The 24,763-nt window shown below is 41.1% G+C and overlaps 1 protein-coding gene across 1 annotated transcript in view; it reads left to right on the top strand.

The window, feature by feature from the left end:
• Positions 1–10,179: 10,179 nt before the first annotated feature.
• The window catches only part of LOC149215102 (E3 ubiquitin-protein ligase RSL1-like), a 94,864-nt gene continuing 80,280 nt past the window's right edge, over positions 10,180–24,763 (top strand). The window contains exon 1 of the mRNA XM_089389621.1: positions 10,180–10,231. Within this exon, the coding sequence (XP_089245747.1) occupies positions 10,180–10,231 (52 nt within the window). The remainder of the gene's footprint in view (positions 10,232–24,763) is intronic.

Here is a 24,763-nt window from a genome sequence, read left to right on the forward strand (position 1 = left end):
CCTATGAAAGCAGGAAATGTCTAATCTACTTTTGCGGAAATGAAATTGCAAAATGGAAATGAAACAATCTACTCTACGCTTGCTGAAATAAACTACTTAGCAAAAGGTTGTAGTAGAAAATAGAAGAAAAGCAGCAATCACCAATACTCTGATGCTTCCCCAGCAAAGGTGCCAAAAATATGGTGGGCTCCAGTATTGCAACAATAATGTTGTAACTCCTAGGGCTGCCTTATTTACTTTTATCAACCCTGTAGTTCGAAACAAACTTGGAAGCGACGGTGCTTTATGCACAAGTACTAGCTCTTGTCGTGGCTGTCACTTGATCAGCTGGCACAATTCTGCTAGGAGCTTATGCCAACTTCTATGAGCTCTTATAAGAAGCTTTTAAATATGATGGATGAAAGCTAACTCAAAGGAGGCTAATCTACTTGCAAAAAGAAGCGGAAAGCTGAAAGGAAATGCAAACCCTAGCAAACCCTAGTTTTACCGACTAAACCTACTGGTGCAAGAAAAGAGATGAAAATAGTGGATATGGATGCCATTGACTTTTATAAAGGTAAAATGCATGTTACTAAGCTACTTCTACGATAAAATATGGAAAAAACATCCTTTTCATTTTTAAGTAAGTTGTCAAAATTATTATGCATGTGCTTTAATTGTTTTGTGCAGAGGTTGATTGGCAAAAGGAAATGGGGTAGGTGCTTGCAGGAGGTTGGGAAGGTGAGAGGAGGGCCTAAGGGGTCCCTAGCACCCTTCCAAAGAGTTTCACGGTGATCAGATCTCAAGAAACCGCTTTCGTGAGCTTCTACAGGAAGTTTGCAGGGGTTCTATAGGATGTACTGTAGCTTCTATAGGACGTTTCTACAGGATGTTCCGAAAGGGAATTTTGAAGGGATGATGGGGGAAAAAAGATGAAGAAGTGGGTATGGATGTGAGGTAAGGGTGTGAGGAGGTCTAGGACTTGGTGAATGAGGACGAGGAGTGGTTAAGGCGATCGGGTTGGTTCGAAGATAGGGGAAGCAATGTTGCACAAGAATGTAGGAACTAGGGAAAAGTGATAAAATGTGGCAAATGAAAAGAAAGAATCTAAGTTAGAGGATGAAGTAGGTTGCATTGATGGGGTAAGGGTAGGTAAGGAGGTATCACATGTGCTCTACACATTATTTTCCGAACTGATCAAACGAAGACTAGGAAAACCAAAGATCTAGCTACTTTAACCTAATTTGACCTAATTACCAAAAATCATGATGGACAGAAGTTTATTGGCATAAAATCATGTAAGAAAACTATGAAAACCAAGCAAGAAGGGATCTAATCATGGAATCAAAACTCGTACTAACTTTTGCAACTAGGAATCTAACACTAGAAATTGCATGAAGAAGCAAGAACAATGTTTTTATGGCAGCAAGGACACCTTGGTCTCAACTCATAGTCCCGAGGAGGGAGAGGTGAGATCAAGGGTTGCTTGATGGCCTTTTTCAAAGATCTTTTCTGCTACCAACCTATCAAATCAACCTGAACATGAAAAGCTATTTCAATCATCAAAAACACAAAGTAAGATCTTAACCTAAATAATAGAATTTATTTTAAGAATGCAGCAAAGACACATAAAAGTACACAAAGGAGGTACTAGGAACTTGGGTTAGGCCCAACCCCAAGAGCTACAGCCTCCTAAGGAATATTAGAGCTGATGCAAATCTGGATTCATCTGTATTGATCAAAAGAATAGTTACATCCCAAAAATTGTCTACAAGAAAAAGCTTGCAAATGTGATGAAATGCAGAGCTAACCTACTACCTAAAAAATGACTAACATATGACTAAAATTGAACTAAAAAATGACTAACTTCTGACTAAAAAATGCCTAACTCAAATGAGGCCCTAAGCCTTCTTATTTATACAAAATGAGGACCCCAAAAATCCTCCTAAACTCTAGGGACTCGGCTGCCAAAACTTGCAGTTAACAGCAGTCCTACTTGACTTGCTTGGCTGCCCCTTGTGCTCCGAGTTTTTTTGACGGAGAATTTGAGGTAAGGCCTCATAAATGAATGGGACACCTTCCTACAAATCCTATCCCTTTTTCTTCCATGAATTTGGCTGCCGAGTGCTCATTTAAACCTTTGATTTTGTCTCAAAATTGACCAAAAATCTGCATAAAGCACACATTAGACTTGTTGGCATAATGACTAACCCAATTCACTCTATTAGCATAAATATAATCAAAAAAATTCAATAAACTAATGGGAATGGTGGATTAAGTTGAATTAGGAGGCTAAATGAGCCCATATAATTACTCATTTACGGGGCTCATCAGTGGTTGAGATGGAGAAGGGAAGGAGGGTATAAAAAGGGAAGGGGGAAGGGAGAAAGGGGGGATGTGGGGTCTTTCTTATGATTTTGGGGGTTGGTTGTGATTTTTTGGGCTTGTTGTCTTTTGGAGACCTTAGGAACCTGTGGAGGTTTCTTGGGTTGTTGAGAGGAGGGAAGTATTGTTATCCTGGTTTGGATCTTTCATTTGGATACACACACACTACATCTGGTTGGACTTGGGCTCGAAGTGCTAGGGAACTTGTGGAGGTTTCCTGGGCTAGGGATTATTTCCTAGTTGGCTGGGAGGTAAATCCGGTTGGATTCGTAAAGAGGAGCTTTTAGTAGGAGCAACAGGACAAAGGTATCTCCATCAGCCACCGGCATGGAAAATTTTAGGGGCTAATGTTCGCCCAGTGGGCTAATTTTCCATGATTTTTCCACAAAAAAGATTCGCCAATTTCCAATTTTATAAAAGACGATTCGCCCAAATTTTAGAATATAAAATTATTTTACCTTAAAAATCGCCAACATTATATAGAGACTATATATAAAATAATTATAAATTTGAATAATTTTACAAATATATCAATAAACATTTATAATTTGCATATTAGGGATTAGTGAGATTCGCCAATGTTTTAAACTTCAAGAAAATTTTCCATCCTTAAAATTTTCCTTGGCCACCGGTACAGGTATTCCTCCATAGACTACTCTTGTAAAGTTAATTAGAATGAAATATTTACCTTAATTTATGTTGATTATAATATAAATGATAAAACTTTATTTGTTTAAAAGCCGTTTAAGTAGGTAAGTTAAAGCCTCTTATCACATTTAATATTAGAAGAAATTAGATCTGTTAGCAGACCCTAGGGAGGTCTCTTACAAGTAGACATGGCTTCCTATGGATAAAGGATGTAGCCTATTATGGTCTCCTAATATATACTGAGCGGTACGTAGGAGCACAAGTTCGTACTGGCACTTGTCGTCTCAAAGAGGAGGAATCACCCAACCTACGATGGAAGCGATAGTTACCATGCTTTACGACACCGGAATACATCTCTAGACTAGACTTCTAAATGTTGTGCGTTAGGTTCCAAAGAGTTTTTATGTTCATTGAGGTTTATTTTATAGTTGATCTTTCTTAAGAAGTTTGCCTTTAAGGTTCACCACGTGATGTAGATATACAATTCCTAAATGTGCAATCTAAGATGATAAACAGTCGTTTACTTTCTTTTTGCAATGAAAATCCTAGCTACTAAGGAAAGAGAAATGGAATCCTTTCAACATAGAGCAGAGATCACACACTAGATGCACTTTTGCTAAATCATTTTCAGCATGCAGTCTAAATGCAAAAGCACATGCATGTATTGTTTTTCAGTTTCCTTAATGTGAGAATGACAAAAGAAAACTAAGTATAGATCTGAACTATCTTCTTTCAAAGCGATAGTACTAACAATTTTCTTTTCAAAAAATGAAAGGAAATCTAAGACGACACTTTGCGATTTCGAATTTAAAATTTCTTTTGACACTTGAAATACTATTAATTCAAATCAAATACAATGGAAAAAGTGTAATCGCCTATCTAAAAGAGGAATACTTTACGACACACTTTTTCTTGACTGAAAACAACACTTGCGACACTTTCAAATCAAAAGATGACAGTTCGATTAAGCTACTATTTGTAAAGGAGAAATGCAAATGATGAAAAATACCTTAAAAACATTCACAATTCCTTCTGATGGAGGCTGAAATAATGCAAAGGAAGATGGTTTCGATAGTGATGTACTGATCATAAATAGCAAAACTATTGAATAAAGCTGAAGACAATGAAGAAAAAACCAAAATTTGGAGGCGGAAACAGTCTCATTCAATCATCACACCTGTAACACTGGGAAATAGGGATGCATCTCACCTGCAACACACGGGAGGTGCGATGCATCCAAATTGCCAATGAGAGACAGTTCAATGGTCCAAGGATGAGATTGAGCTTCGTTTTCGCTCACAATTTGCAGCTAAGTTCAGGGATTTAGGCTGAGCTAATGATTGTCATAAACACAAAGTATAGGGGTTGATGTAATGAGGTTATTTAAGCTACCACCAGGGCACTTGGGATGTTTACAAGCTAGATGTTTAGTCATAAACCAACCTAGAGATTGACTGAAGCAACATTGATCTACTTTGTAGTTGCATAGCAAAAGTAGTTCGAAGGCTAGTTGGCTTAACTTTAGGCTCTGTCTGTGGTTTATAGAGCAAACAATAGTAACAAAACAAGCAAGCTATTCATTCCCCAGTGGAGTCGCCATTTTGTTATCAGGAAAACTAGTCTCCATTCGGAGCTGCTAGTCCCACTAAGATGGGTAGCTATCTTAGAAGTAAATAAACTAAAGTTACCTATGTTTTCCTTTATGAGAGATAGATGAGAGAGAAGCAGAGAGTACCAACCTCAGATATTTCACTAGTCTCCTTGCTTGTTTCCTCTTTCCCTTGATAGAGGTTTTACCACTCCTTTCTCACTTGTCTCGCTTCAAAGAACACCTGTAGAGTCAAAGCAGCAAAATACCATCAAAGCATAGAGATCTATAACCATAAACAATGTAGGATCAGATGGACATTAACCATATAAATACAAGATTTAGAGATATACAAGCATATGGAGGAAAACTCAAATAACTTTATTGATGGTAGTAAAAGAGAGGATTAAAACCAAGTTGTCTAATCCAGCATCATCCTCCCAGCATGAAAGCCCTCTTCACCTCATGCAAAGCAAGGTCACCCAACAATGTCTTCAAAAAGAAACCAATAGCAGTTCCTTGCAAATTACAAAATTCCAGCCTATGGATCTCTAGGATGAGGGATCCATATATAGATGTTTGCAGGAGAGTGAATGAGCTTTTTGAATTTTGATTAGTGTCATTTCATTGATAGTTCTTGGTTCCACTTGGAGATTTCAGATCTCTTACTCATCCCTGGGTGAATTCAAAGAGGCAAGTGTCATATGAGCAGTTTCTAGAAGATTCTTTGAGTTTCCACCTAGAAAATTGCTTCTCCCGTTTGTCTGATCTTGCTCATCACACCCTAAAAAAGGGATTTTCAGTAGGCATCACACCCACCATGTGTAATAGGTGAGATGCATCGCACCCCTAGCATGGAGTAGTCTATATGGTCCAGTTTTGACCAGTTCTGAGTAGTTTTTCACGGAGAACTTTCTGGGAGATGATGTAATCGGCTGATCTTGTTCCTTTAGAGTATGAAACAACACTTTTATGGGTTTAGAAGCCCTTGGTTTATGGACATATGTGATTTGGGTTGCAGTGCCCAAATATGTCTATAATAGATAGTTGTTAAAATGCCTTCCATTAAACAATGCAAGGACATGCATTGCACTCAAGGGCAGCGAGATCATGATGATGGAATTAACGAAGGGTAGCCCAAAAGATGCATTTGGAAGAAATCTCAAACCATACCTATAAAAGAAAATGTTGTGCATTGAGGAGGTCTTCTTTTACCACCAAATTCAACTATTCAAATGGAATATCAAACCGCAAAGGGAGATTGTGACTGAGCATAATGTGATCGAGGTTTAGCAAAGCACGAGGGATCGATTTGATGATTATAGCTGAACTAAAGAACTACATGGAATGAATTCAAATCTTCAAGACCTCGCCTACCTATATCTCGTCATTCCTATACAAAGAAAACACATTATTGTTTTGGTTCAAAGGCTTCCTATGCTATCAAACTGTTGAATTTCATGGTATATGGCAAATGTTCGAACGATGTTGGCATGTATTTGGGGAATGATAGCATCGGGACCATTTATGGAAATACATATGCCTTGGATGGAAGAATCTGTAGTGCAATTAGTTTGGATGGTAGTCGGAAATACATCTACGGTGGAAAGAGGATCAGACTTAGGGTCGAATAAGCCATTAAAATCGTAAAGTCATGATGACACCACCATGCATGTAATAATATCCATGGGAATCACAGGAATGAAGAAATAATGATGTAATTAGGATGCTTATGGCGTTTCTAGATTCAGACGAATAGGAGAGAAACGCCTGAGAAAATCTTAGAAGAGATCTCTAGCAGACACATTCTAAGCTTCGATGTGACCCCATGACTACCATCAAGTCGGGTATCCTCATAAGTGGTCAAGTCACAAATTTTCTCGACCACTAGAGCGTGACCTCTCTAACTCTCGACCAATAGCCCCATAAGTTAGGGTGGATGCACCCGCATGACGGGTGAACAAGGCAAACAGAACGTGGATGGAGGGCGACCTAGGTCGGGTGTCGGGTGGCCGGGTGAAATGTGACGGGCAGTTGGACGAGTTCGGGAAGGGTTGCATGATGAGTGCCTGCTGAACAAAGGTGCGACTGGGTGAATGGATGACCCATAGAGGGCGCACCCAATTCAGTTGAGCAGTTCGTGTGAGGTGACACAAAGGTGTGCTCGCCGATCGGTTGGACGAAACAAATTCCTAAGTTTGGTGAACAGAGGTGTGACGAGGCATGCGGAGGGCGCCCGAGTTGGGTGACACGAACATGGGGAGCACGCGCGAGTTGGGCAAATGACATGGTTTGTTCGACGAGCTGAACGAATGCGTTCAGGAGTAAATAGAGAGTTGGGAAGAACATGTGGCGACCATTCGGAAGTGTTGACAAGCTGGGAAACCAAGTTTGTCGATGAATGTAAAATTTGTCTAAGTGTAAATTTGGGGTTTCCTCCAAAATTTAACTTGTACGTTGAAAGTTGAAGATTTATATATATTGATATACAGACAGACTCACATTGGGGAGTTTCACCTCCATTTATACTATTGTGCATTTATACATGTTAATGTTGTTGTGATGAATGTTTATGGTTTTCATTGTGTATAAAGGATAACTTAATACTTGGTAATGAAGAAATAAAAACTAAGTACGAATGTTAGGCATAGTCCATTTCCATGAGTATTGGTGAAAAGAAAAGGGTCGGTGGTGTAACATCTTGCTATAGTGCGGCTCGAAGAGTACTGCCAGTGTAGGGGCATGACAAGTGGTATTAAATATGGTGAACTGAATCAAGGAGCTGATTCTACAGGAAGGTCGAAGACTTGAAGTTCAAGTTTTGCAGGTGAGAGGTGGAATATCAGGGTGATTCAGGTGAATGGTGAATGGTCTATACTACACAAAGAAGGAAGCTGATGGCTGAGATGGAGGTGAACCTCAGGCTATGACAGGGGAGTCTAGTCACAACATGAGTGAAGCTTTCATGAACAGGGTATTGGAAAGGATGGAAGAATTGGATTCTGATTGGACTTTGAAATTGGCCAAGATCATGAAAGATCAAGAAGGCAATGCAAAGATGAAGGAAGAATTCGATGAACTCAAAGACCGATACTAATATTCAGAATGGAAGTATATACAATTAGAAGAGGAAGTCAAAGAGATTGGGAAAGCAAGAGAGCAGGGTTTGGAAAAAATCTTGGAGTTGCAGCAATCTATTGACGAAGCAAAGGATGAGATCGCGGTGTTGAAGAGGGATATGAGACATAACTTAGGTGGAGGAGTGTCTCATATGAAAGTCAAGGAACCAGAATCTTATGATGGTACAAGGAATGCAAAGACTCTAGGTAAATTTCTATGGGACATGGAGCCATACTTGGAACACTTGGGTTTACCTAATGAGGAGACTAAGGTGAAAGTGGCTGCTCAATTCTTGATGAAACATGCTAAGATGTGGTGGCGAAGAATGATGGATCAGATTGCCAATGGTAGTGCTAATGACATAACTTCATGGGAAGACACGAAGAAATCTCTGCAGGCCCACTTCAGTTGTCAGGATGAAACTTGGGAAGCAAGGATGAAGATAAAATATATGAAGCAAACGGGAAGTCTGCAAGCATATCAGCGAGAGTATGCGAGTGTGGTTCTGGAACTTCCGGACATGGTGGAGAGAGACAAGGTATTCAAATTTTTTATAGGGTTGAAACCTTGGGCATGCAATGAAGCGAAGAGGTAGAAGATAAAGGCACTTGAAGAAGCTTTTGCGGCTGTAGATCATTTGGTGGAGCATTACGATGAAACTTCTGATGAGAAAAAAAAGAGATTCGATGAGCCAAAGGAAAAAACTACAAAAGATGATGCTTCAAAATCGAATGACAAGTCGAAGATGAAGAAGCCATTGAAGTGTTGGATATGTATGGAAGCACATACGGTGAAGAATTGTCCTTCAAGGCCGAAAGTGGCTACGATAGCACAGTCTAATACGAAGAAAGAAGAAACTTCTGTGGGAGTGATGCAGATTCTTCAAGCTGCAGCTGTTACGGAAGCGGTCTCATGAAGAGATCCGGAAAGGAACAATTTGAAATATGTTCAGATGAAGATTGGGAATGCGGATGTACTCAATATGGTGGATAGTGGGGCTACTCACAATTTCATGAGTGAAGATGTTGCGAGAATGATTGGGCTGTAATTTGTACCGGTACAGGCACAAATTAAGACAATGAATTATCCTCTTGATTCTGTGATTGGTGTGGCTGAAAAAGTGGACACAACACTAGGTGAGTGGACCGGGAAAGTTGACTTCACGATAGTGCAGATTGACGACTATTAAGCTATATTGAGAATGGAGTTTTTGAAACATTATGATGCGATGATAGTGCAACATTTTAAGAAGTTGTACATTTATGATGGAAGGGAAGATGTACCCATTAATGTTCCAACCAATGGAGTAACAAAATCCGAGTGTAAACTAGCAGTGATGCAGATGGAGGACAAAAAGTGAATGGATGAGGTATGTAAGTGGATGTCTACTGCTGAGGCAAATCTTGCGGAACAGTCACAGGTTATCAAAACATTGTCTGATAGTATCTTGGGTTTGTCTAGGAGGCTGGAGGAAGTTCAGGATGACGATGACGATGATGAGGATTATATGAAGCCGAATATCCAAGTGGAAGATCGGGATGCTTATCTTCAGAGGATGGAGGTGGAAGATCTAGACAAGTGGATTGATCTGATTAGTGAGGGAGAGCCTTTAGGCTCCGCTCCCTCCAAATCTTCTTAGATGACTTAGAAGATGGGGCTCACTATTAGTTGCTCATGGTAGTGAGTCCTTAAACAGTTGAGCAGGTGTGACAGGTAGATGATGCAGGAATGGTTTGGCATTAGCATCATGACATGTTGCAGATGGGATGGAGATTCCATGGACTTGAGCATGGGTTTGGAGCAGATTCTTCATGAGTTCGGGATTGTGACAAGGGTCTGAGAAAAGACTGATGATGACATAAGGATGTGCATTCTTATGGTTTGAGCGTGACAGTTGGATTAGCTATCCGACTAGTTCGAGTCATGAGGGATGTCAGTGTGCAGAGATGTGTTGGCATTATGTTGGAGTATCATGGTAGTAGTTCACATGATGGGACGACACATGGTGGAGATGGTTGTTTTTCATATGTTGTAGGGTTGTTTGTAATGTATGGACTAGTTGATATCATGGATAAAGGATATGACTGTTCTGATGGATTATGAGACATTGGATGGCAGTTATGGTGGATGGCCGGATTGCTGAGGACGACAATGACTTCTGGTGGGGGAGGATGTAATGCCCTGCGGTTGTCACGACGGACGGGCGACATGAGCGACCCGCTGGGCGAGCTTGACGATGGACGAACGAGCTACAATTGGCAAAGGCATGACGAGCGAGCGAGCTGCAAATGAGATGGGTGAGCAGGAAAGCATGTAAGAATGCCAAAGCCGTAGACTTATAGTGGGTGAGTGGGTAGCTCAAGCCCACGAGCTAACTTGAGCGATGGGCGAGAGTCACGATAGTTCGGCGGTCCCATGGATGGGCCGACGAGTTGGTGGGGGTGATCACACATCATAACATGTGGGCCGACAAGATAAGACATGAACAGACCGATGGGTATACGCTTGGAGGTAGGTCGGCTGAACACCCAAACGATGGAATGGGTGGGCGTATAAGTAGGCAAAGGTGAAGTGGTGGAGAGGCATCACACTTGGAGCAACCAATCAAGTGCGAAGTGCAAAATGTTTCTGCGGTTCTGCAGCTAAGGCAGGGTGGATGCACCTGCATGATGGGTGAACCAGGTAGACAAGACATGAATGGAAGGTGACCCAGGTTGGGCACCGGGTGAACGTCGGGTGGCAGGGTGAAACGTGACGGGTGGTTGGAAGAGTTCAGGCAAGGCTACACGATGAGCGCCCACCGAATGAAGGTGTGATCGGGTGAATGAGCGACCCGCGGAGGGCGCACCCAGTTTGGGTGAGCAGTTCTTGCGAGGTGACATGGAGGTGTGCCCGCTGACCGGTTGGATGAAACGAAGTTCTGAGTTTGGTGAACAGTGGTGCAACGAGGCGTGCAGAGGGCACCTGAGTTGGGTGACACGGACACAAGGAACGCGCCCAAGTTGGGAAAATGACACGGTTCGTTCAACAAGTTGAACAAACACGTTTGGGAGTAAACAGAGAGTTGGGCAGAACGTGCGGCGACTGTTCGGAAGTGCCGACGAGCTAGGCAACCAAGTTTGACGATGAATGTAAAATTTGGTTGTGTAAATTTAGAGTTTCCTCCAAGATTTAACTTGTACCTTGAAAGTTGAAGATTTATATATATTAATATATGGGTAGACTCACATCGGGGAGTTGCCCCTCCCTTTATACTATTGTGCATTTATACATGTTAATGTTGTTATGATGAATGTTTATGGTTTTCATCGTGTATAAAGGATAACTTAATACTTGGTAACGAAGAAATAAACTAAGTATGAATGTTAGGCATAGTCCATGACCATGAGTATTGGTGAAAAGAAAAGGGTCGGTGGTGCCGCACCTCGCTATAGTGTAGTTAGAAGAGTATCGCTAGTGTAGGGGCATGACAACTAGGGTGGGGCGGAGGGTGGGGTGATTCCCATAATCACCCTGCCACCCCCACGGGCCACTGAGGTGGGGCGAAGGTGTTGAAAATAATATTGAGAGGGTGGGGGTGAATCATTATTATCAAATTCTTTTCAATATATCTTCCAGATTTATACTTTAATTTATTCTTCAGATATCGATCATTATTTTGTATGTTAGTACCATATAATAATGAGCAAGAACAAGAAAAATAGATAGTCACACCAAAGAACACTAGATATAAGGTGGAAATCCAATGTGGGTGAAAACCACCTGCTGCAATATGTCTCTATCTTCTTTCAATTAGAAACTTCTTTTACAATGATTTTTTACTAGTGCAGTCCTTTACGAGTACGCAGGCTGCAACCTGCAGAGAGTTACAACCCTATCTCGTTTTCCAGACTCTCTTGGAAGGGAGCTACAACCCCCTTAGCTCTTGTACTAGTTGAGATACTAGTACATAAGTGCTGACCTACTTCTTTTCTTCCAAGGACCACGTTTCATTAATTTTCAGACTGGATCCAAGAACATCAAATAATCATCAAGTACATGTGAATCAACCAATCTCCTTATACAATCAACCAATGAATCACCCAAATGTTGTAAACAAAAGGGAAATACTAGTAATCTAAACCCATAACTCTGCAGCAATAGATATAAGGCAGCGAATAATTATTTAAAAAAGAGGTCTGCAACTTCACCAATAGAAACCTGTGAATATCCGCAGTTCTTATGTGCCTGGACTGCGCAAATTTGCACCTAATCCTTCTTCTACTCTGCGTACCTCCACACCTACCCCTTCTGCTACACTGCATACCTCTACACAGATCTGCACCTGCACTATCTGCCTGACAGTGCACCTCTGCACCTGATCCTTCTGATTCTCTGCGTACCTCTGCACTTATGCCTTCTGCTGTGCTGCGTACCTTCGCACCTATGCCTTCTGCTGCGTTGCGTACCTTTGCACCTGCACCTTCTGCTGCGCTGCGTACCTCCGCACCTGAGCTGTGGATCGCCTGCAGACCTCCAAATAGAGCCAAATTAACAGTCCTCCAATGTGCCACAGACTGTCAGATCCACAGATCTGATCACACGCCCAAGAGATCGCGACCTATCAACAGATCCGCCTTACACTTTAAAGATTTCACCTTGATCTAGATCTAGCTTTTTAAACCGATTACCCAAAATTTCATATCTTAAGATATTCAAATTTCACAAGTGTCTAGCCAAATGATCTCCTTTCCTTTCTATAGGCAAGCCCATACTCAAACCAAGGATCAAAACCATAGAGAACTGATACAAGGGACACAAAACCGGGGTTCAATAATGTAGATGCTATACCATGGACCAAAACCATAGGATCATATACATCAGACTAAATACCAAGGACCATTCATAAGAATCCCCACGTGCACGTGCTTCTCTACATTGAAGTGAGTGAAATTGAGGTCTGCACCTTTTGAACAGAGTACCTATGGGTATGTACGCACTTGTTGGTCGGGGTACCTGCTGGTCCACAGCTTTTCTTAGGCTCACCTGTGGGTATCTCATTTTCTATGATTTTGAGAGCTTGAATAGAGATCTGCCTCTTGAGTGAGTTGCCATCAAGTACAACACCTGTGCCATAGTGTCAAACCTGAAACATAATGCCAACAATCTCCCCCTTTGGACTTGATGCTCACCGCAAGATCCTCAAGGTCATTCTCCCCCTTTGACATCAAGCGCAAAGGGTTATGATCCCCCTGAGAACATGTTGAAAGCTCTGCTCTGCTATGCCGATCATGCTACCCCTGACTATAAACTAGATCTGCAAAAGAAACTATCTTCTAGAAGAACCATAATCCACCATACACCATAAATGACCTTGACAGAGGAGATAGAGACATATTAGTAGCAATATTCATATCAACGTCCATGTTCTCCTTCTGTACTTTCTCCTCCATGATCTTCTACCATAATGCTAACAATGCATTATTAGAAGAATATATGATCCCCTTGAACCTATGCCATTCGATCTTCGATCAATCCATAAACCAGCGAATGTAAGCTTATACCCATTATGAAACTTGCGTACAACCAACAATCTCTGAAACAAATGAGATTCAACAACAAGATGATGCATCAACACCCCCCAGCTTTTTCCTGAGGTATTCAAAAGTATCCCTGGGCAGTGGTTTGGTGAGTATATCAGCAACTTGTTCCTTAGAAGGAACATACTCCAACTTGACCTTTTGTTCAAGCACTTGTTCCCAAAGAAAATGATATTTGATAGGTATATGCTTGGTCTTTGAATGCATCACTGGGTTCTTTGAAATGCTGATAGCACTTGTATTATCACATAGGATGGAGATAGGTGGAGTACAAGTAATTTGAAAGTCCTGCAAAGTTTGCATCATCCAAAGAAGTTGTGTGCAACAAGATGCAGCAGCCACATACTCAGCTTCAACTGTAGATAAAGCAATTGAACTTTGTTTCTTACTAAACCAAGATACTAATCTGGACCCCATGAAGAATGCTCCTCCACTAGTGCTTTTTCTGTCATCCACGCTTCCAACCCAATCTGCATCGATATAAGCATGAAGTGTGAGATCTGTATCTCTAGGATATCATAAGCCATAGTTTTGAGTTCCTTGAAGGTACTTGAAGATTCTCTTAACTGCCTGAAGATCAGTTTCCTTTGGATTTGCCTGAAATCTTCCAACTATTCCCACTGCATGCATGATGTATGGTCGGGTACTTGTCAAATAAAGAAGACTTCCAAACACGGATCTATAGGTTGGTTGATGCACTGCTGCTGATTCATCATTTGCACTGAGGCTGCATCCTGTAACCATAGGGGTACATATTGGTTTTGCATCTTCGATGCCATATTTCTTCAAGATCTGCTTGAGATACTTGGTTTGAGACAAAAATATACCACCTTCATTTTGTTGGATTTGCAATCCAAGAAAATATGTCAGTTCTCCAAGCAAAGACATTTTGAATTCTTTCTGCATCACCGAGGCAAAGCTTTGACTCATAGCTTCTTCATTGCTGCCAAAGATAATATCATCTACATACACAACAAGTATTAGCAATTTTTGATTTTCAGTTTTTATATAAATATTGCTATCTGCCGACCCTTTTGAAAAACCTTGATGATGAAGATATTTGTCCAAGCAGTAGTACCAAGCCCTTGGAGCCTGCTTAAGACCATAGAGAGCCTTTTCTAGTCTGCATACAAGATTTGGATCATTCCCAAGAATGAAACCATCTGGTTGCTCAATGTACACTTATTCTTCTAAGTCTCCATTCAAGAAGGCTGATTTCACATCCATTTGAAATACTTTGAACTTCTGAAAGCTAGAGAGAGCAAGGAATATTCTGATGGCCTCATGTCTTGCAATAGGAGAAAACAAACAAGTCTGGCCTTGTTTCTAATTACTTCCCCATTTCCATTCAACTTTTTTTTGAAGATCCATTTTGTCCCTATGACATTCTTATCTTTTGGTCTAGGAACCAACTCTCAAGTGTTGTTCTTTTCGATCTGCTCAAGTTCTTCATCCATTGCCTTGACCCAGCATTCATCTTGGCATGCCTCTTTTACATTTTGTGGTTCAGTGGAGGAGAGTAATGCCAAATAGCTAGAAGCTTCTGCAATTGATCTTCTTGTTTGTATGCCTGCCTCCTTTTGCCCAAAAATTTGAGATTCTAGATGATTCTTTTGAACATACCTAGATGGAGTCTTTTCTTCTATCCTTATCTATTCCTCACGTGCCTCATGGTTTTCTTCTTCATCATGAATCTGATTTGATGGATAGTCCTCATCATCTTCGTAGTCTTCAGATATTACCTGCCTGGGAGTGTTTCCTTTTTCATCCACCACTACATCAATGCTGTCGACAATTCTTCCAAGCCTTTTATTGTAACATTTGTATGCTTTTCTGCGAGGAGAATAACCAAGGAGAATTCCTTCATCTGCTCTAGGTTCAAACTTGCCAAGATTTTAATCATTATTTTTAATATAGCATTTGCTTCCAAAAATTTTGAAATGTTTTACCGAAGGAGTCTCACCATACCAGAGCTCATGCGGAGTTTGAGTGTTGTTCACCCGAATATTTGTCTTGTTGAGAATAACAACTGCAGCAAATGCGACTTCACCCTAGAAAGTTACGGGAGTTCCAGACTCATCAAGCATAGCACGAGCCATTTGTTGGACTGTTCTGTTCATCCTTTCTACCACTCCATTTTGCTGAGGATTCCTAGCTGTAGAAAATTCCCTTCTTATTCCATGTTCTTCACAAAAGTCAAAAACTTCGTTCGAGGTAAAATCCCCACCTTTATCAGACCCGAGGAATTTGATTTTGTGATTTGATTTGTTCTCCACCAAGGCTTTGAATGATTTGAATTTTTCAAAGACTTCATCTTTGTGCTTCGTAAGTCCTATCCAACACATCCTAGAAAAGTCATCAATGAATAATATGAAGTATTCTTCTCCTCGAGGTGAACTTTTCCTAGATGGGCCACATACATCAATATGGAAAAGTTCAAGTGGCCTGCTATCTGATCCTTCCTTCTCAGGGAAGTTAGTTCTGGTTTGCTTACCAAACTGACATGATCTGCAAATTGTATTGTTTGGAATTCTGATGTCTGGAAGACCATGAACTGCCTGATATTTACATGCTTTCCTTATCTGTGAGAAGCTAAGATGCCCCAATCTTCTATGCCATAACCAGTGTTCATCGTTCTTTCTTAGATAGCATTCATGTTGTCCTTCTTTGAATATGTATAAATTATTTGGAGTCCTTACGCCTTTGATCACTGTTTTTCCTGTATCAAGATCACGAACACTACATCCATTTAATTGAAATATTACCTCCGTTCCTTGATCACACATTTGACTAACACTCAATAAATTATGCTTTAACCCATCAACATACATAACATTTCTAGCTTTGACCTTTTCTTTCAACTGAACAGAACCTTTACCTTTTATGAGCGCAGGGGCGTCATTTCCAAAAGAGACCTTCTTCTCCTTCTCCAAGGCACTATATGACTGGAGTTTTTCCTTATCACCTGTCATGTGTTTTGAATAGCCACTGTCAATGTACCATTGTTTTTCTTGCCCTTCTGCATATAAGGCTATACCACATCTCTCTGGTTGTGTTTCCTTGATTCTCCATGTTTTGGCATATGAGGCTTGTTCCTTTGTTTGCCGAAACCTGGTCCTGCATTCAGAATCTTCATGACCGAAATTGTTACAAATAGAACATTCAATTTCATTTTCAAGGGCAGAAAAGTTATTGTAGGTTCTTTTCATGATCCCAGTCATACTTCTCTATTTCTGGGCTTCTCTAGTCATGATTGTCTTATAGGCAACACATTGAACTAATTTGTGACCAAAGTTATGACAATGTTATCGGGAAAAGTGTCTATTTAGAACTACTCTATCCCACTAAGGTGTGACAGCTACCTTAGAAACAAACAGAGAAAACTACTTTTGTATTCTTCTTTATGAACTATAAACAAAGAGGAATAGGATGAACCAACCCGTGTCTTGCGCTAGTCCTTCGATCCAATCTCTCTTCTCTTTGACAGCTTCTAGCTACCTGCTCCCTTACTTGCCCAGCTTCACTAAGTACCTGTAAGATTACAGAAGAAGGAAACTATACAAAGACATGGGTTTATATTCATAAATAACTTAGGATCATATTTAAGTTAACCATACAAATGTAACAAGCATCAATGATACAAAAGCATGGAGAAGAAACTCAAATAGTTTTTATTGATATACAAGAAGATCCAGGAGGAGTTACAACCGATGATTCCTGACCCAGCATCAGCCTCCCAGCAAAGAAGTCCCTTCTTCACCCCCAACAAAGCATAAATCACCCAATTCTCTGATATGTATCTCAAAACCAACAACAATTCCTTACAATGTGAAAAATTCCAGCCTATGGATCTCTGGGATGATGGATCCATATATAGATGTATGCAAGGAGGATGAGTCAGCTCATGATTTGGTTAGTGGCTTCTCTCTGTCAGTTCTTGCTTCCACTTGGAGACTGAAAGCCTCTTATTCATCCTTGGTCGAATTCAGTGAGGCAAGTGTCATTGGAGAAGATTCTGGAAGCTTCCATTGTCTCTCCACCTCGCGGAATGACATTGCCATTTGTCATTTCCCACTCAACGCACCCTGGTAGTGCATTTAGGTGCGTTACAACATACCTAGCTAGTGGACTTAGGTGCTATGCAATGCACTTGGCTAGTGGAGCAGTTGAAATGATCCTGTTTTGACTTATTCTGAGCAGTTTCTGGTGGAGAACTTCTGGGAGAAGCTGTAATTTGTTGACCTTGTTCCTTTAGGGGTTGGAACAACACTTTTAGGGACTTAGGAGCCCTTGTTTTATGGACATTTCATGCTTAGAGCTGTAAGGCACAAAAATTTCTATAACAGTTGCCCCCTAAAGTATGAGGCTGTTTATCGGGTGAAATGCTTTATTAGGAGGATCTGAAGTTCTTTCAATGCTTGGAGGAGACCTGTAATAAGATACAATTCAATACATTATCTTCATACTGTTTTCATGATCTAGCTGAGGCGGGCATTCCCATGCTCAGCTTTATATATTCATTTTCATGTACATAGGACAGACAATCGTCTGATGGTAGACTGATGATTCTGATAGAGCCATCATCCTTTTGGTAGGATGATTATCTGCGCTGTAATGCTGTACATTTCAATGTCTTTATTTTCCTGAATATATATCACAGCCCGGATGGATGAAACTAGATCCGAGGTCTTCAATCTCGTCCGATCTTCACTCAAAGTACAAGTCGATCCATGTGAAAAAAAATTTGAAGTCGAACATGGAAAGACATCGCTTGATTACCAGTCAATGATGTAAATTGTTAACAAGCGCGAGAGGAATCACCGATAATGATAATGATCCTCAAGGTACTGCAGTACAATTCACGTGGTGTGAATAAAGGACTTGGCATCGAACACCACGCAAAATATTTTGGTCGAAGGTCATTGATGTAAACCTGTCACCGGAAGTGAGAAACTTGCCATTGAGGCATGCAAGCTTCAAAGTACTAAATGGGGTGTTCCTAGACCAACTTCTTGGATAATGAGCTGATGTCGACAAGAAGTGATCCGTCATAGGAGGGCCTTAATGAATCCCACATCAATGACACAGAATGGAGCAAATGATTTTGATGGAGGTGAAAACGATCTGATGATATATGGTTCACGGTGGCGGTCATGAAAGAATGGAGTATAATGTATGGTAGTGGGCGGGACACAGGTGACCTTTCTGGATGACTTCTCTTGAACATGTCGGTGACACTTATGTGATGGATTGGTAGCATTAACCCCAAATGTGGATGGTATGGCGAGACCATGGCGATGTGACCGGTGAATGAAACAACCCAACCCGACTCAGGCACGGAGTTGAAGTGTCATGTTCAAGAGCGACTTGCTACCAATAAAGATTCTTTGAGTTTTCTTCCCAATTTTTCCCCAATCATTGCTGACCAGTACCTCTTTATTTTTGTCAAGCTTGAGGAGGATAACATATGCTTGTTCTATAATTTTCCCTGCGGGCAAACCCATCGCTATGTTTTAACGAGCCTAGCGATAGTGAAACTCGTTCTCGTCTAAAGACAAGTTCATCGCTATTAATCTTTTTAACGAGTTTAACGACAAAGATAACACGGTCCTTTTCATTTTTAGAGAGTCTGAAAAGGTACATAAAGGTAACTCCAAAATTCCTTTTTCGTCATCTAATCCCTTAAGTCCGAAAAAGTATAAAACAATACAGAAGGGATGAATTTTCGATTAGCTTTAACGAGCCGAACAAAACAAGCGCTCGATCGTTTTGTGCAATAATCCCTCAGGTCCAAAAAAAATTAAAATCTAGAGGAGGGATAGCACTTCCTGTCACTTTAACGAGCTGGAAGGCCAAAACTCGACAATCTTTTCATATTTTATGAGTCAGAAAAGAGCTTAAAGAAGACTCGCCTTTTGAGGAACGAGTGATAAAATGTGTAGCAGTCGATTCCAAGTAAGGTTTGGAATTTTCCAATCACGGCAGTGTCATAAGGATGGCTAGTGAAATCACTCTTTGCAGCTGTTCTTCAAAATGGGTAAACAATCAAATGGAGGTGAATAATCAGCCAATGGAAAAGTGGAGGTGATGGTGCAAACACGACCAAGGCTTTAATGGCTGAAGTACTACATTCATGGTGCTTATTTACCAGGGAATAGTTCATTTTTTAACAAGCTTAAACGCGGGTGGAAACATTTGCTCGGTCCAGGTTTATTTTTTAACGAGCTTGAACCTCGCGGTAAACACTGCTCGATCAATCCAGTCATATGATAAGAATGTCTCATATAAAAATGGAAACTTTTATATTTTTGCCCCACATCCTTTCTTTATGCAAGTTAGGTGACGACTAATCCTACGAGTTTAAAGGGTTAGAGGTCCTAAAAATTTAAAAAATAAATAGCTGCCCATCGCTTGCACTCCAAAAGGTTTGCATGCCCCCAGGTATAAAACAGAGTTTCAAGGTTACCTCTACTTCATTTCCGCCAAAACATTTGTTTTACCGAGAGAGGCCTACCTCTTACAGGTTACCCAAAGATTGTTCTATTCGCGGCGCAAAAAAAACACTTCTTCGGTGATGTCTACCGAGATAAGAAAAGGTGAGCGACGATGCCTGCCAACCCACATAACTTTGAAAAAAGAATCTTATTCTAGAATAACCCCTCTTCCAATCCCGGACGGGGTACAGACTAGTCATATTCTCCCGCGGAAACCTACCCTATACCCGAAGTTTTCCTGCCGAAGCAGACCAGGACGCATGCCCCCTGGGTTTTAGTCATATCCCTCCGAATTACCCGCGCTTAACGGGAGGACGGACCGGAGATTGAGACATTTCTTGCGTGAAAAGACCATTTAGGGACGGTATATGACTATTTGCTATGCGTGATCTGGGAAATGAAAGCTGGTCCACGAGCTTGACCACTCTTCCTTCATGCGGAAAACACATTACTCTAAAGAGAGGAGACAATCGCTCCCATGCAATAAATATAGTCTCGTCCAAGGAGTAGATTATAATCCAAGGGTCCTTGAACTACCATTACGTTCATGCGAACTGTCTTCCCTCTCAATGTTATGGGCACATTAGGAAGGATTCCTAAAGGTCGACTGGTTCCTTTATCAAAGCCTGTCAGGTTTCTCATCTCAGGCAAAAGCGATGGTGAACCAAGCGCTTTCCAAGCAGTTGAGAAAAGGATACTCACAGAAGCCCCCTCATCTATGATGGTACCATCCATAACCATTGTATATATTTGAACGATAATTCGGAATGGTACGCTTACTGGTAAACGGGGTCTGCCTAGTTGATTCCAGTCGAAGTAAACAACTAGGTTGCTTGGAGGTGGGACTAAATAGAAGGCCGGGTATGGCTCTGACGAACTTCCTTCCTGTGGTAAAGGAACGGGTAGATTTCCCCCATGTTCGTCGGAGTCTGTGTTTATGAAGAGAATTTGGACGGTGTCATTCTTGTTCTCTTCAGTGATTGTATCATCTGAAGATGAAACCTCTGAAGGCAAGACCGGGTCAACTGCCGCCTCGACCTTTTGACTTTCGTCTGGTAGGGATCCAGATGGTTTATCTTCAATGATAGGCACTTCATCCGACCACCTGAGCGGGCCAGCTGGATTCTCAATTAGTGATGGACTCGGCAAGAGTTTTTTATATCCAGGAGGAAGTCGTAACGGTGAAACCAGACGATCATCCAAAACTCTTTTAGCTTCATCTAAGAAGGGACAATGGTGGACGACATGATTGCCTTCGCATAGTTTACAAGGAAATCTAGCTTTCCCTTTTTGTCCTGGGGCTTCACTTTCACTAGTTGACGATGTGCTTTCGACATGATCACCAGAGGTTGACGACACCAGGTTGTGCAAACGAGGAGACCAGTCCCTTAATATCTGAGGGATGCAAGGAAAATCTTTGTGAAAGTGGTCTCCTTTTCAAATGACACATGGCGATTTAGGCCTAGTCGGTGCAACGTGTGGATTTTCGTTAGATGACACTCGTTTTCCCCCATTCGCCTTTGGCTCCTTTTTCTTCTTTTCTTTGTTCTTCTTTTCCTTCTTCTCCTTAGGGACTTGGCTTTTAGCTTTACCAGCTCCATCAAGCGAAGAGGAAGGAGGAGAGGAAGAATTAGAGGAAGTAGAAGGCTGGTGGGAAACTTTGGACTCGTCTAATTGCTGATTCGATTGTTCAGGAACAGTGGTGTTCTGAACGACAGAGGTTGAGAAGAGCCATACGGGCAAACCAATTGTCAGTCCTGGAAGCGACAATGAGGCCATATGGGGCGCACCAACATCTCCCCAAGAGGAGAAGGGACTAGGATTTCCACCAAGGGGAATTCCTTGGTTGGTAGGCTCCATTTTCTCAACCCAAGATCAACGTAGGAAAGGGGTATGAATATTACGTTTAAAATAAATTTTAACACGCTTTGACACAACTTGTTTTTTCAGTTTTTAAGAGTTGAGAAAAAACAAAAGATGACTCTAGTCTCCTTCGATTTTTAATGAGCCTGAAGTGACAAGTTCTCAAATGGACATTTTCCGTTAAGGAGTCTGAAAAGGAATGAAAGGGACTGCTCTGGAGGTCTAGGTAGAGGGAGTACCAAACCAATCGCAAAACAACAGAATACTTTTTACGGTACGGCAGTCAATCTTCCTGAATGTTGTGTTCGGTGCATTGCGATCAGTAGGGCGGCCGACACGGCTTCATATGGATACAGGATTTAAGCCTATAGGGGTCTCCCAATATATACTCGACGGTACGTGGGAGCACAAGTCCGTACTGGCACTTATCGTCTCAAAGTGGAGGAATCACCCAACCATCAGTGAGGACAACAGTTACCAGGCTTTACGACGCCGGAATACGTCTCTAGCCTAGACCTCTAAATGTTGTGCGTTAAGTTCCAAAGCGTTGTTAGGTTCATTGAATTTATTTTAAGTTGATCTTTCTTATGAAGTTTGCCTTTTGGGTTCTGTTGAAGCCCTGAAAATCGGGCCGATAACAAGGGGGATACCCACCCGGTCCGGACCTTGGTTGACAGCTCCTTGTCCATTTGGTATAGCGGGTCCGACTGGGGATAATGGGACCAGTTTCCCAATCTAAAGGGGTGTGTGTGTGTACAGTTGGATGCTGTTGATCTAAGAGTATTTTAATCTAATTTAAATCAAACTCCTAAACTAACACTATGCTACTGTAATCTAATGAGAAACAACACATCTAATCTACGCTAACCCGGGTGTATTTCTTCTGTTATGCGATCTAAAAAGATTTCGAACAATAACTGGTAATAAAGATCATTCAGCTATCATAAGAATAGAAATAAATTAAGATAAACCATTCTGCATAAGAAGTTAAGCAAAATAGTTGTGAACAACATATCGCATAATAAGTTATTCATATATCAAGCACAAATAAATGACTCCACCGTAAAGAAGTGCCAAATGGTAACCTACACATTCATGCATTAACGTATAAACAACTGAAAGCTACATATTACTTTAAGAATATGAACAGAAACATGCCAAGAGATAAAAGTACCATTTATGACTGGTTCCACTCATAAGCTTCAAGCAATAACGATTTACCTCTACTTGTTCTAACATCTACTAAGAGTACAAAAGTGCAACATCAGTAGTAGACATTAAATGCAAACATTAATAAATCTCAATCCATCCATTCATCAAAACCTCCTCTGAGGGTGCAGAAGTGCATGTTCTGAGGACAATTTTTTGACAAATTTCTGGACCCTTCTCTAAATGCATGAGAAGGGTTAAAATACTACTTCCTAATTCTAATAATATTATTATTACAAAATCTAGGATGTGGTTTTCAAATGACCGTCCTTTTTCTGAATCTAGTTAAAAATAAAAAACAACATTCTAAGTAAGGCTACTTCTGAACTTGGTCCTTAAAGTTGCAAGTATCCAGCATAGGCTTAAGAAGAGTCAGTTGACTGATTTCGGCGCTGAGCTGTGCTGCGAAAACAACATCTACGAGTGTTGGTACTATTTTTTCGGCCACGTTTGTGATGCATTTCACCGTCATCCATTGGCTGTGCAGCTTGACTAAGTACGTCCAGTAACATTCCCAATTCAACTTGGCTAATTCGTGGATTGCTCTCTACTTTGCCTGCGCTTTTTGCTTCCAGTTGTAACCTCTTTGGTAGATACCGCGGGGTGTTCTCTGCGATTAAATTGGCCCTATGTAAATTCTCATTTACACAGTCGATGAGAATGCTTACCTGTGTAGCCGCTGTCTCCGCTGCTTGGTCCGCCTGCCTGATTTGATCGTCCCATCTTTTAAAGAGCAGTTCTTTATGGTTTTCATTTATCCTGGGTGCACCTGCTCTTCTTCCTTCATCATCATCCTGCCATGTTAAATATTTCTTCACCCTTCTGTCACTCTGATCATAGTCACTCCGCAAATCTACTACCTGATTGGTGATTTTATCGCTTAGCTCGCAATAGTGAATCCACTGTGCTATTTTACGTCCCAACTCCTCCTGTTGCTGCAGTAGTTGCTCATTTAAGCCAATAATTTCTGAAACAAATTCTGTCAACTTAGGCTCATCTTTATGCATTTCTTGTAAAGTCTGCAATTGTTTTCCTTTTTCGTCGAGACTCCTTTGATAGCCTATCTGCATTTGTTGAAAGTCTTCTTGCAGCTTCTCGAGCTGTTTGGAAGCTTCAGTGTTAGCATTGGCTTGTTGCAACTGTTGTTGTAGTAGCTGTATATGGTCTTCTTGTTCTTTCAATAGCCACTGAACTTCTGATGCCTTATCAATAGTTGCAGAAGCATATTCTCCTGCGATCTGAGACAGCTTAGTGAGGTTTTCAGTTGGGTTATTATTGGGGTCTTTCCATAAGACATCCAACTGTTTGGCATCTTGTGGCAGTGTATTTTCTAGTTTTCTTTTCTTCCTCTGCCTCCTTACAGCTGCTTTGTGTTGGGGACTATAGAATACATCATGTGGGTGAATTTCTTCTACATTAAGTAGAAGCTCAGAAGGTGGAGCGATAGGAAAATGCTCCGTTTCTGTGACACTGCTGACTATGGTCGGGACAACTTCTTGCACTACCTGTGTATTGTTCACAGGTGTTTTTGGGGCTTTCCCTTCAAGAATGATCAATTCATTGAAGGTTTCCCATTCTTTGTCCAGTTTTGTTGTGACGAGCGGTGCTTCGATGACAAGAGGGGGGACATCTCTTGGTGGGGAGGTGATAACTTGTTGTTGAGACATTGCACTTGACTGAGCTATATCTTTAGTTGTTTCTTCAATTTTTCCTTGGTCGTATCCAGACTCTTTAGGATGCTCAGGCACTTCTTGCGCAGTGTTGGATTTAGATTTGGAAGTGATAGAGTTTTCGCTGAGGCTAATGCTCGGAGTTGGTTCTCTCGCAGGTAGTCGCAGCTTCTCTAGCGGAATACTGGCCAGCCTTCTTTCCCTGTATGACATGAATCTTTGGAGGTC

Source organism: Pinus tabuliformis, chromosome 1_1 (assembly GCF_031772625.1).
Source record: "Pinus tabuliformis cultivar Carrire ecotype Pingquan chromosome 1_1, CPIR1, whole genome shotgun sequence".
In the NCBI taxonomy this organism is placed as follows: Eukaryota; Viridiplantae; Streptophyta; class Pinopsida; order Pinales; family Pinaceae; genus Pinus; species Pinus tabuliformis.